Genomic DNA, 11,290 nt, shown 5'->3' on the forward strand with positions numbered 1-11,290 from the left:
AAATGGCATCTCCAACAACATTTCATCTCCTGCTCATTTATCTGTTATTTATGATCTAAATTATATTGGGGATTGGGCACACAATCTCTGACTCAGAGTGAGGTTTGTCAACTGAAGCAGAAAGCAGTTTCCATGATAGTTGATGTAGAATTGAGGAAGCGATGAGGATATTAGATTGATATGGCATGTATTTATCTACACATTCATCTCTCCACTATGGGTTTCTAGGCAAGTCATGTGTTATTATTTCAGGTAAAACTGCCTGTAATTGACTACTCAAATTTACTCACTATGGCTATGTTTGTAAGAACATTAAACCTCATCAGAGATTCCATTTCCAATATGTGGCATATTGGCATACTTCCCAAACCACTTCCCTCCACAACTGAGGGAACACATAGAGCATTGAATGCATGGACTGGTGTGGAAGAAGTGGGTTTGAATTTGTGGAACATTGGCACCAGTATTGGGGAAGGAGGGAACTGTTCCGATGGGACGGACTCCACTTGAACCCGACTGGGACCAGAATCCTGGCAAACTATAACCAGGGCCGTAGAAAGAGCTGTAAACTAAATAGTGGGGGGAGATCAACAAACAGGAAGAGGATCGGAGCTGGGAGCTGAATATTTAAGATTATATATTCTATCGGAAAGACAGACAGGTGGGTGGAGTAGCCCTGTTGGTGAGGAATGAAATTCAGTCTGTAGCGAGGGGTGACATAGGCTCAGAAATTGTAGAGTCATTGTGGATAGAGTTGAGAAATTGTAAGGGTAGTTATTTACAGGCCCCCCAAAAGTAGCCAGGATATAGATTTCAATATGCAGGTAGACTGGGAAAATCAGGTTGGTACTGGTTCCCAAGAAAGGGAATTTGCAGAGTGCCTCCGAGATGGATTCCTAGAGCAGCTTGTAGTGGAGCCTACCAGGGTAAAGGCAGTTCTGGATTTAGTGTTGTGCAATGAGCTGGATTTGATAAGGGAACTCAAGGTAAAGGAACCACTTGGAGGTAGTGACCACAACGTGATATGTTATAATCTGCAATTTGAGAGGGAGAAGGTGAAATAATTTGGGTCGGTGTTGCAGTTGAGCAATTGGGACTGTAGAGGAATGAGGGAGGAGCTGGCCAAAGTTGACAGGAAAGGGACCCTAGCAGGGATGACGGTGGAACAGCAATGACAGAAATTTCTGGGAATAATTCAGAAGATGCAGGATCTTTTCATTTCAAAGAGGATGAAAGATTCTTGGGGGAGGGAAGAGTGGCCATGGTTGACAAGGGAAGCCAAGGACAGGAAAAACGAAAAGCGAAGGCATATAACATTGCAAAGATTAGTGGGAAGCCAGAGGATTGGGAAGCTTTTAAAGAATACGGGGAGAAAAGAAGAAATACGAAGGCAAGCATGCTAATAATATAAAAGAGAATAGTAAGAGGTTCTTCAGTTATATAAAGAGTAAGAAAGAGGCAAGAGTGGACATTGGATCGATGGAAAATAGTGCAAGAGAAGTGATAATGGGGAATAAAGAAATGGCAGAGGAGTTTTTATCAGTCTTCACAGTGGAAGACACTAGCAATGTGCCTGAAATTCAAGAGAGTAAAGCGGTGGAAGTTAGTGGAGCGGCTATTACTAAGGGGAAGGTGCTTGGGAAGCTGAAAGGGCTGAAGGTGGGTATGTCAGCTGGACCGAATGAACTGCATCCTAGGGTTCAGAAAGAAGTGGCGTTATCGATTGTGGAGGCATTGATAGAGATATTTCAAGAATCATTAGAGTCAGGAGTGGTTCCAGATGATTGGAAAACTGCCAATTTTACTCTGCTGCACAAGAACACAGCAAAGCAGAATAGTGGGAACTATAGGGTGGTTAGTCTTGACTTCAGTGGTTGGTAAGATTTTAGAGTCCATCATAAAGGATGAGATTACCGAGTACTCAAAAGTTCACGACAAAATAGGCCGAAGTCAGCATGGCTTTGTGAAGGGCAGGTGTTGCCTGACAAATTTGCTGGAATTCTTTGATGAAGTAAATAGCGAGAGTCATTAGAGTCAGACAAAGGAGAGTCATTAGATGTTGTTTACCTAGATTTTCAGAAGCCTTTGATGTTACCACCTAAGAGGCTGCTAAAGAAGATGAGAGTCCATGGTATTAAAGGCAGGTACTAACATGGATAGCAGATTGGCTGGATGGCAGAAAGCAAAGAGTGGCAAGAAAGGTATTTTTTTCTGGTTGGCTGCCAATGACTAGCAGAGTTCCGCAGGACTCGATGCTGGAGCCATTGCTCTTCACGTTGAATATTAATGATTTGGATGAGGGGGATTGAAGGCTTTGTGGCCAAGTTTGCAGATGATATGAAAATAGGTGGAGGGGCAGGTAGTGAAGAGAAAGCTGGGACTCTGCAGAAGGACTTGGACAGGTTGGGAGAGTGGGCAGAGAAGTGGCAGATGAAATATCGTGCAGCAAAGTGTGGAGTTGGTCATTTTGTTAGTAGGAATAAAGGAGCAGACTATTTTCTAAATGGAGAGTGAATCCGGAAATCGGAGGTACAAAGGGACTTGGGAGTGCGGGTGCAGGATTCCCAAAAAGTTAATCTGTAAGTCGAATCAGTAGTAAAGAAAGCAAATGCATTTATTTCGAGAGGGTTTGTATACAAAAACAGGGATGTAATGCTGAGGCTCTGCTCTATAAGGCGCTGGTCAGGCCGCATTTGGAATATTGTGAGTACGTTTGGGCACCATATCTGAGGAAGCATGTGCAGACTCTGGAAAAGGACGAGTAGATCCCAGGAATGAGTAAGTTAACATATATGATGAGCGTTTGACGGTACTAGGGCTCTACTCGCTGGAGTTTAGAAGGATGAAGGGGTACCTCATTGAAACGTACAGCATAGTGAAAGGCTTGGATAGAGTGGATGTGGAGAAGATATTTCCACTAGTCGGAGAGTCTAAGACTAGAGGTCATAGCCTCAGAATTAAAGGACGTTCTTTTAGGAAGGAGATGAGGAAAAATGTATTTAGTCAGAGGGTGGTGAATCTGTGGAATTCTTTGCCACAGAAGTCTGCGGAGGCCAAGTCAGTGGATATTTTTAAGGAAGAGATAGATAGATTCTTGATTAGTACGGGAGTCAGATGTTATAGGGTGAAGGCAGGTGAATGGGGTTAGGAGGGAGAGATAAATCAGCCATGATTGAATGGTGGAGTAGACGTGATGGGCCAAATGGCCTAATTCTGCTCCTATCACATGATCTTATAACAACTGCCTTCACTATGCTCATCTGAAATCTTTTGCCGTTAACTCTAAAGCTCTTACCACAGATGTTACCAATTCTGTTGCTGACCCGATCCCCGGCCCTGACCCGATCCCCGGTCCTCGCCCGATCCCCGGCCCTGACCCGATCCCCGGTTCTCGCCCGACTCCCGGCCCACGCTCGACCCCCGGTTCTCGCCCGACTCCCGGCCCTCGCCCGACGCCCGGCCCTCACCGGATCCCCGGCCCTCACCGGATCCCCGGTCCTCGCTCGACTCCCGGTTCTCGCCCGATCCCCGGCCCTGACCCGACCCCCGGTCCTCGCCCGATCCCTTAATACCAAATGTATAATTAACAGTAAAAGGCGCCATGTGCTTGATTTATATGCATTTATCATGTTGCTGAAACCAATATCAACACCTGAATTTTATAGTAATCTTTTGGTCCCTTCACAGAGAATAAGTTCCTTAGTCATTGCATATCATAAGAGTGCCAACATGTCTCAAGTTTCACTATGGTTGTCTACCGACGGTGGTTTGGAGTTTTCAAAAATAGCTCCAGAGCTGCCACTCAAGGTATGTTAATCCTGAGAGAAATAAGTTTTCGATTTCAAATGTCAAAGATGTTCAGAATGAATGAAATTCGAATTTAAAAGATTACTTTTTTGATTTGTATTATATCTTCCTCCTCATTCATTAATGTAAACATTTGATGTAATGTTTTTTTACCATTTTACAATAGTGCTTTCTCTGACGTAGCTATTCACCACTGGTTACTTGGGAGTAGAGAGTGAAGCAAGATCAATGTTTCACATTGATAACCAGGAAGGACATCCATCTGAAGAATTCTCTTTTGTTTTTCTCTCTGCTGACCTGCAACATGTTTTGTTTTATATCATTTTTCCAGCATCTGCACTATTTTACTTTCAGATTTTTTGGGGGAGTGGGACATCAATATAAATATAATTTTTCATCCATCAAGTGACTGGTGTTATCTCTACACATATCCCTTCAAGTATAAATGCTGAGGAAATGAACTAGTGGATTTTAATGTACAAGTGCACCTGAGGAAATATCTGGATTCAATTGTATCATTTAATTTATATTATTTCATTCTGTTTATCTTGTACTTCAGTTGTGTTACCGGTGACCATAAAACTTAGCAGTCGCTAATGTAATAATTAACTGCTTTATATCCTCAGGGAAGTTTTGAAGGAGCATTTATCTTCCCTACAATATCAGCATTAGCATTATTAATAAGAGAATATCGGGAGGTATGTTTGTATCCTTTCAATACTGTTACTATTTAATTATAATAATGCCTCTTGAAGTGCAGTAACTTGTAATTGGCACGATTTTGACAGGAATGCTTAAACTGTTTTAGGGTCGTGTTTTAAACTGATTTATGGCATCGATGATCATTTCTCGCACCCAGGGGACTTATGTCTCTAAAATGGGTGGAAAACTGAGACAAGTACAATTAATTGATTTGTTTATTGTGATCTAATCTTTAGTTTTCCACCCTATAAAAAACAAAACTTAGTATCGTAATTATCTGCCACAATGTACACTCTGCCCCGCACTTCCCTGTGATATGTGTAAATGTTGAGGAATTGATTAGAGTCCAATGTTGTTGAAATACATTTGACTAGACTTGGGATGGAATTTTCTATGCAACAAGGTAAAAGATTTATAATTGTTATTAGTTTTATTTTAGGTACATTGCAATACACAGTAACCTCACTGCAACTCCTTTTAATTTGCACCCTCGTGATCGTAACCCTTATTTTATACAACCAGTGGGAATGCAGGGACACCTTGTCATCTGGAGTGTTCATACACTGCTTTTCTCTCCGAACCATGGTAAGCCATTGATAGGCATGAGGGAGCTGTTTTTTCATTAAGTTAAAATAATTCATTGAAACTAATCATGTTAAGGAATGAAATGATTAAAGTGCCAATCAATGAGTGATCAATATTGGAATTTAGGATATAAACCATTCTATCTTGCAGGCCAGAATGTATATCCAATTCGTTATTATGACTTGCCTGGTCAAGTGACCCACGTGCTGTTTCAGAAGCGTATTATTCAGCAAGTTATCTGCAGTATGTATCTTAAAATTGACAAATTAATTTAACATGTATCATTTTTCACTGATTAAGTTAAAATTATGTGAAGCATGAAGATTTTTACGGTACACCTCTGTTGGGTATCCTATGAAATCTCAAAATGTGTTAATTTCAGCACAGCATTTTCTATTGATTTATTGCAAGCTCTTGCAGCTGCCAGCACTTAACTTGCAGTCGTGATCTCGACAGCTAGCTCAAAGCATGCAACCATGCAAGTTGACAGTGACTGATTTTGTACATTGTTTAAACATCAGTGGATATCTCCATTCTGACACGATGAAAGAATGATCATTGATGATGCAGCTGAAAATGTACGGGTCAAGAACAATGGCCTGAGGTATGCCTGCATTAATATTCTGGGATAAGATAATTAACCTACACCAACCACAATAATATTCCTTCATGTGAGGTATGACTCCAATTGTCTATCAGTGGTATCCACTTGACGCTCCTTAACCTTAGTTTCACCAGGTCTCTCTAATGAATCCTCTCATCTCTGGAATTTGGTTCTTTGCTCATGTTTATCACAAGACTGCGCTAAGATCTGAAGCAGAGTATCCAGGCTTTATTGAGGAAGTTATTGGTGATTTAAGTGCCATTTCATAGCAATGCTGACAATACTTTCCCCTTTGGGGAAAAGCCTGGGGCTTGAGGTGCAATTAGCTATATATATCCAGGACATAGTAACCCACATTTTCAGGTCGATGCTGGCATTGTAACTAATTGGAACAGCTTGATTGGAGGTTCAGCCAATTCTGAAGCTCAGATTTGTTGTTCAATAACCTGCACATTGTCTGAATTAAATAATCATTAAAAAAATGACAACACAGAAGGAAACCATTTATCACAGTGAAAAGTGTACTTTATCTTAATCCCACCTTCCCACACGAGGTCCCAGCTCTGTAGGTAACATATCTTCAAGTGCACATCTATGTATTATTTAAATGGATTGAATATTTCTACCAGCAAATGCATTCCAGACCTGTACCACCCACTGGGAGAAAATGTTCTTCTTGTCTCCTCCCTTTCTTCGCCAGTTACTTTAAGTCTATGCCCCTCGCCTTCAACTCCACGGCTAAGGTAGAAAATAGTCTTTCCTCATTATTTTATCTCGCACCTTCCATTTTATATACATCATTCTCCCATCAGCTCCCACTGTTCCAAAGAAAGAAATCATGGTTTCTTCATTCCCTCATAGTTGCAATGTCCCAGCAACATTTTCCTGTTTGTGAACTTTTACCCAGTGGCGGAAATCCCAGGAGGACACAGGGGGGACACGTCTCCCCTCTGTTTTGAGAGGTGGGGATCGTCCCCCACCTCTCAAAACCCCCCCATTTTTTTGTAATCCGGATTTTAAAACCCGGTGAAATCTCCGCTTTCCGCGAGACAGTGGCGGTGGGACTGCTGATCGAGGGCGCCGATTGGACGAGAGAGACGTCGGTCAGCAGGCAATGGGGGCGGGACATGATGATTCAGCGCGATCATTGGAGGGGGGAGGTGTTGGTGAGAGGCCGAAGTAGGGGAGGGGTGGGACTGAGGATAGAGCGTGGTGATTGGAGGAGGGAGACGTGCCAAAAACACTCTCGGCACAGACCTGTGCCTCATCCGCAGCCAGGATCGATTCCGGCTCTCCGGCGTGTCCCACCCGAGTGACCCACGCCCGGGGGTGGCCAGAGAAGTCGGGAGTCAGACGGGCGAGGTGCCCCAAGGGCCAGAGCCAGTGCAGAGAAGCAGCGCTAAACTGTAGGACTGTAGGTTAACCCGGCGAGACAGGCAGAGTTGAGCTGCTGGATTGGGCCTCCGAAGCCTCGCGTGTGTGTGAGTGTGCGCATGCGCGCGCGACCGCCAAGAAATTGTGTCCCCCTTGTCCCCTCCATGTTTTGATAGCGATTTCCGTGCCTGCAGGCATTGACCTGGTGCCTTGCAATAATAGCAGCTGAATAACAGCACAAAAATATCGATGTGCTATGGAGTCAGATGTTTTGGCCCATGATTTACAGACCTCTTGGCTCAGCTTTGGAAGCTCTGTATGTTGACGACTGCTTGTTATCGAGGTTTAAATATTGCTGTCAGGGAAGTAAGTGAGGGAGGGAGTGTGTGATGAGTTAGCTTTGAGAACCCATGTGGCTATCTCCCATACTGTGAATTAAAAAAAAATTGAAATATAAATATATCCATTTGAATTTATAATTTTGTTTTGAAACTTAGATATTTTTAATGCATTAACAAGTCTCATGGCGCTTAATATGGGTTTTTCAACTTTTTTGTTTTTGTCAGAGTGGAAAAAAAAGCAGTACTTTATTACCTGTCTTCTATTTTAGATACTGATGATGAGATTGCTATGATGACCATTGGTGGAGAAATCTATTTTGGAAAGCTCAACATAGGTGCAAAATTATTGAGGGGAAGTATAATAAATCAATAGAGTCAATAGAAACATAGATAGAAACATAGAAAATAGGTGCAGGAGGAGCCCATTCGGCTCTTTGAGCCAGCACCGCCATTCATTGTGATCACGGCTGATCGTCCCCTATCAATAACCCGTGCCTGCCTTCTTCCCATATCCCTTGACTCCACTAGCCCCTAGAGCTCAATCTAACTCTCTCTTTAAATCCATCCAGTGACTTGGCCTCCACTGCCCTCTGTGGCAGGGAATTCCACAAATTCACAACTCTCTGGGTGAAAATTGTTTTCTCACCTCAGTCTTTAAATTTAAAATGTATTCTAAGACTGTGGCCCCTGGTTCTGGACTCGCCCAACATTGGGAACATTTTTTCCAATAGCTTCCTGGTGCCAGCGTTTGACTCGAGTGTGATGTTGGCAGTCGATGATTGCACCTAACTACCTACCGCCTGACCCTTCAGTATGACTTTGCTGTAAGATTTTAACCCGCACAGTTCCCATTTGTACATTCCACATAAGAGGTCTATTTCACATGTAGCGTAGTATTCAAAGGTCTTCAATGCCATATTTCTACACTTTCACATTAGCCATTAATATAGATGTTAATAGGGCATGTAATTTTAGAGGTCTATCTTCGGCCACTATTCTAATGTCTGGAAGCAATAATGTTGTCTTTTAAAACTGAAATTTTGCCCAATAAAATGAATGAAACTGAATTTTAGGAGTACAATGCACAATTGCTCATTTGTTATAAATAACATATTGAATTAATATCCCAGCATTTTTTAAGAATTAACTATAAATTATTAAGAATTGTTAGAAACATAGAAGTATAGAAACATAAAAAATAGATGCAGGAGTGGGCCATACAGCCCTTCGAGCCAGCACCGCCATTCAATACAATTATGGCTGATCATCCAAAGTCTGTACCCTGATCCTGCTTTCTCCATATTCCTTGATTCTGTTACCCCTAAGAGCTATATCCAACTCTCTCTTGAATACATCCAGTGAATTGGCCTCCGCTGCCTTCTGTGGCAGAGAATTTTGCAGATTCACAACTCTCTGGGTGAAAAAGTATTTCCTCATCTCAGTCCTAAATGGCCTACACCTTATTCTTAAACTGTAACCCCTGGTTCTGGACTCCCCCAACATCGGGAACATTGTTCCTGCATCTAGCATGTCCAATCTCTTAAGAATTGTATGTATTTTCCGGTATCTAGTTGAAGTCAACTTTGGAGAGAAACACCCTACATTTTTTTTAAGAAGGAACTACTGATGCTGGAAAATCGAAGATTGACAAAAGTGCTGGAGAAACTCAGCGGGTGCAGCAGCATCTATGGAGTGAAGGAAATAGGAAATAGGCCGAAACCCTTCTTCAGACTGATGGAGGGTGGGGGGGAGAAGAAAGGAAAAAAGGAAAAAGAGGAGGAGCCCGAGGGCTGAGGGAGAGCTGAGAAGGGGAGGAGACAGCAAGGGCTACTGGAAATTGGAGAATTCAATGTTTATGCCGCTAGGGTGCAGACTGCCCAAGCGGAATATGAGGTGCTGCTTTCAGAAGACGTAGTAAGAATAAAACTAATTGGACAACCTGACATGCACCTTGGCATGAATTTTCAAATAGTAAAGTCACTGCCAGATCAGTTACGTTGCCAGTTTCTCCCCACATACATCAAGGGACCGCACAGATGAGTCAAGCAACATTCTGTCATAATTTTACTCACAAAATTGTACCTTACAGACAACATGCCAGGATTCTCCAACGCAATCTTTGTGCATGTTCTGTCCCAGTATCAGCTCAGACCCACATAATGAGGCAGTTGAATGATTTTTCAACGCAAGAGAAAATCCTCAATGAGTCCAGACCACATGAAGTCTCAAGGCATCATGTCAAATATGGACAAGATTACCTTTTTTGACTGCCGCCTACCTTTCTCTGTTAGCTAATGAAACAGTGCTTTTTACGTTGAATGGCACTTTGAAGATGAAATGAAAGTAGTAATGACACAGGATATGCTCTGGGACAGTATATTATTTGCACTCTCTTGCAGTTCTAAAAGTGGCAACATCTCTTCGGATATGGCTTTCCCTTCTATCTAAACTACTCCTTTTCTGCAGTTTTCAATCTTTCTCATCTACGTCAAATCTGCATTTACCTTGAGCTTCAAAAGCAACTTCTTAGCATGTCCATCACCAAGTAGCATATTATACCATTGGTAATTCTTTGATGCTGTATGTGATGTCCTATTTCTCAATCTCCAGTATAACATGGAGAATTATTTGAAATGGATTACACATGAATGACAATCTCCATCTGATTCATTCCCCCTCAGTGTTGCCATTTATTCTGTTATGTAATCTTTTCCGCCATCACTGTTACAAATATCAATTTTCCGTATTCTGGTTATTGAGGATTTTAGTTTCTTCTTTGTTTAAATCAAAATTTCAAAATGAATACATCTGCCTAATTTTTACAATATATAATTGATACTTCTAAATATCTTGATTCATGCAGATTAAAGATTTAAAATCAATTCCTTTTGGGTTGCTGTTATTTGACAATTCTGGAGATATGATCATAGTCAAGCCCAAACCTGGTTTCTTCCCTGAGATTTATGACTTTCTTCACTGCCATGTTGGGGTCGAACAGGAAATTACGCATTTCGAGCGACATCTGAAACCATGCATGGTTTGTATTCTAGTTCCTGAACTTTAAAGAAATGTATAACGTGTTTCAGAAAAAAAATCATTAGTAATTTAGGATTTTATTGCTCCTTCTAATATGTACTGTTTTTGTCAGAATTTTTTTTGTTTCGTTTAGTTTACTGTCATGTGTACAGGTACAATGAAAAGCATTTTGTTGCGTGTTATCCAGTCAGCAGAAAGACAATACATGATTACATTCAAGTGATTTACAGTGTACAGATACATGATAAGGGAATAACGTTTAGTGCAAGGTAAAGCCAGCAAAGCATGATCAAGGATAGTTCGAGGATTTACCAAAGAGGTAGATAGTAGTTCAGCATTGCTCTCTAGTTGTGGTAGGATGATTCAGATGCCTGATAACAACTGGGAAGAAACTGTCCCTAATCTGGAGGTGTGTGTTTACACACTTCTGTACCTTTGCCCGATGGGAGAGGGGAGAAGAGGGAGTGGCCAGGGTGCGACTGGTCCTTGATTATGTTGCTGGCCTTGCAAAGGCAGCATGAGATATGGACTCAATAGAAGGAAGGTTGGTTGGTGTGAGGTCCACATTTTTGCGGTCTTGGATGGACTGTTCCTAAACCAAGCTCTGATGCATCCTGATAAAATGCTTTCTATGGTGCATCTGTTGATGTTGGTGAGGGTTGTAGGGGACATGTCAAACTTCCGTAGCCATCTAAGGAAGTAGAAACGTGGTGTGCTTTCTTGGTCATTGCTTCAATATGGGTAGTCCAGAAAACGTTGCTGGTGATATTAATGATGATTCCTCCAGACCTTTTGTAGTGGAATTTGTATTATGATGTCTGTATGGTTAGTCCATGCATCT

General features: G+C 41.8%; 1 protein-coding gene across 2 annotated transcripts in view; it reads left to right on the plus strand.

The window, feature by feature from the left end:
- LOC129711027 (cation channel sperm-associated auxiliary subunit delta-like) overlaps positions 1–7,823 on the plus strand; it is a 30,296-nt gene extending 22,473 nt beyond the window's left edge. For both annotated transcript variants that reach the window (XM_055658379.1, XM_055658378.1), the window contains exons 7-11: positions 3,688–3,807; positions 4,434–4,505; positions 4,938–5,094; positions 5,245–5,337; positions 7,683–7,823. In XM_055658379.1, the coding sequence (XP_055514354.1) occupies positions 3,688–3,807; positions 4,434–4,505; positions 4,938–5,094; positions 5,245–5,337; positions 7,683–7,786 (546 nt within the window). In that variant the 3' untranslated portion in view covers positions 7,787–7,823. The remainder of the gene's footprint in view (positions 1–3,687; positions 3,808–4,433; positions 4,506–4,937; positions 5,095–5,244; positions 5,338–7,682) is intronic.
- Positions 7,824–11,290: the final 3,467 nt, after the last annotated feature.

The sequence above is a fragment of the Leucoraja erinacea genome, chromosome 29 (assembly GCF_028641065.1).
Source record: "Leucoraja erinacea ecotype New England chromosome 29, Leri_hhj_1, whole genome shotgun sequence".
Lineage (NCBI taxonomy): Eukaryota > Metazoa > Chordata > Chondrichthyes > Rajiformes > Rajidae > Leucoraja > Leucoraja erinaceus.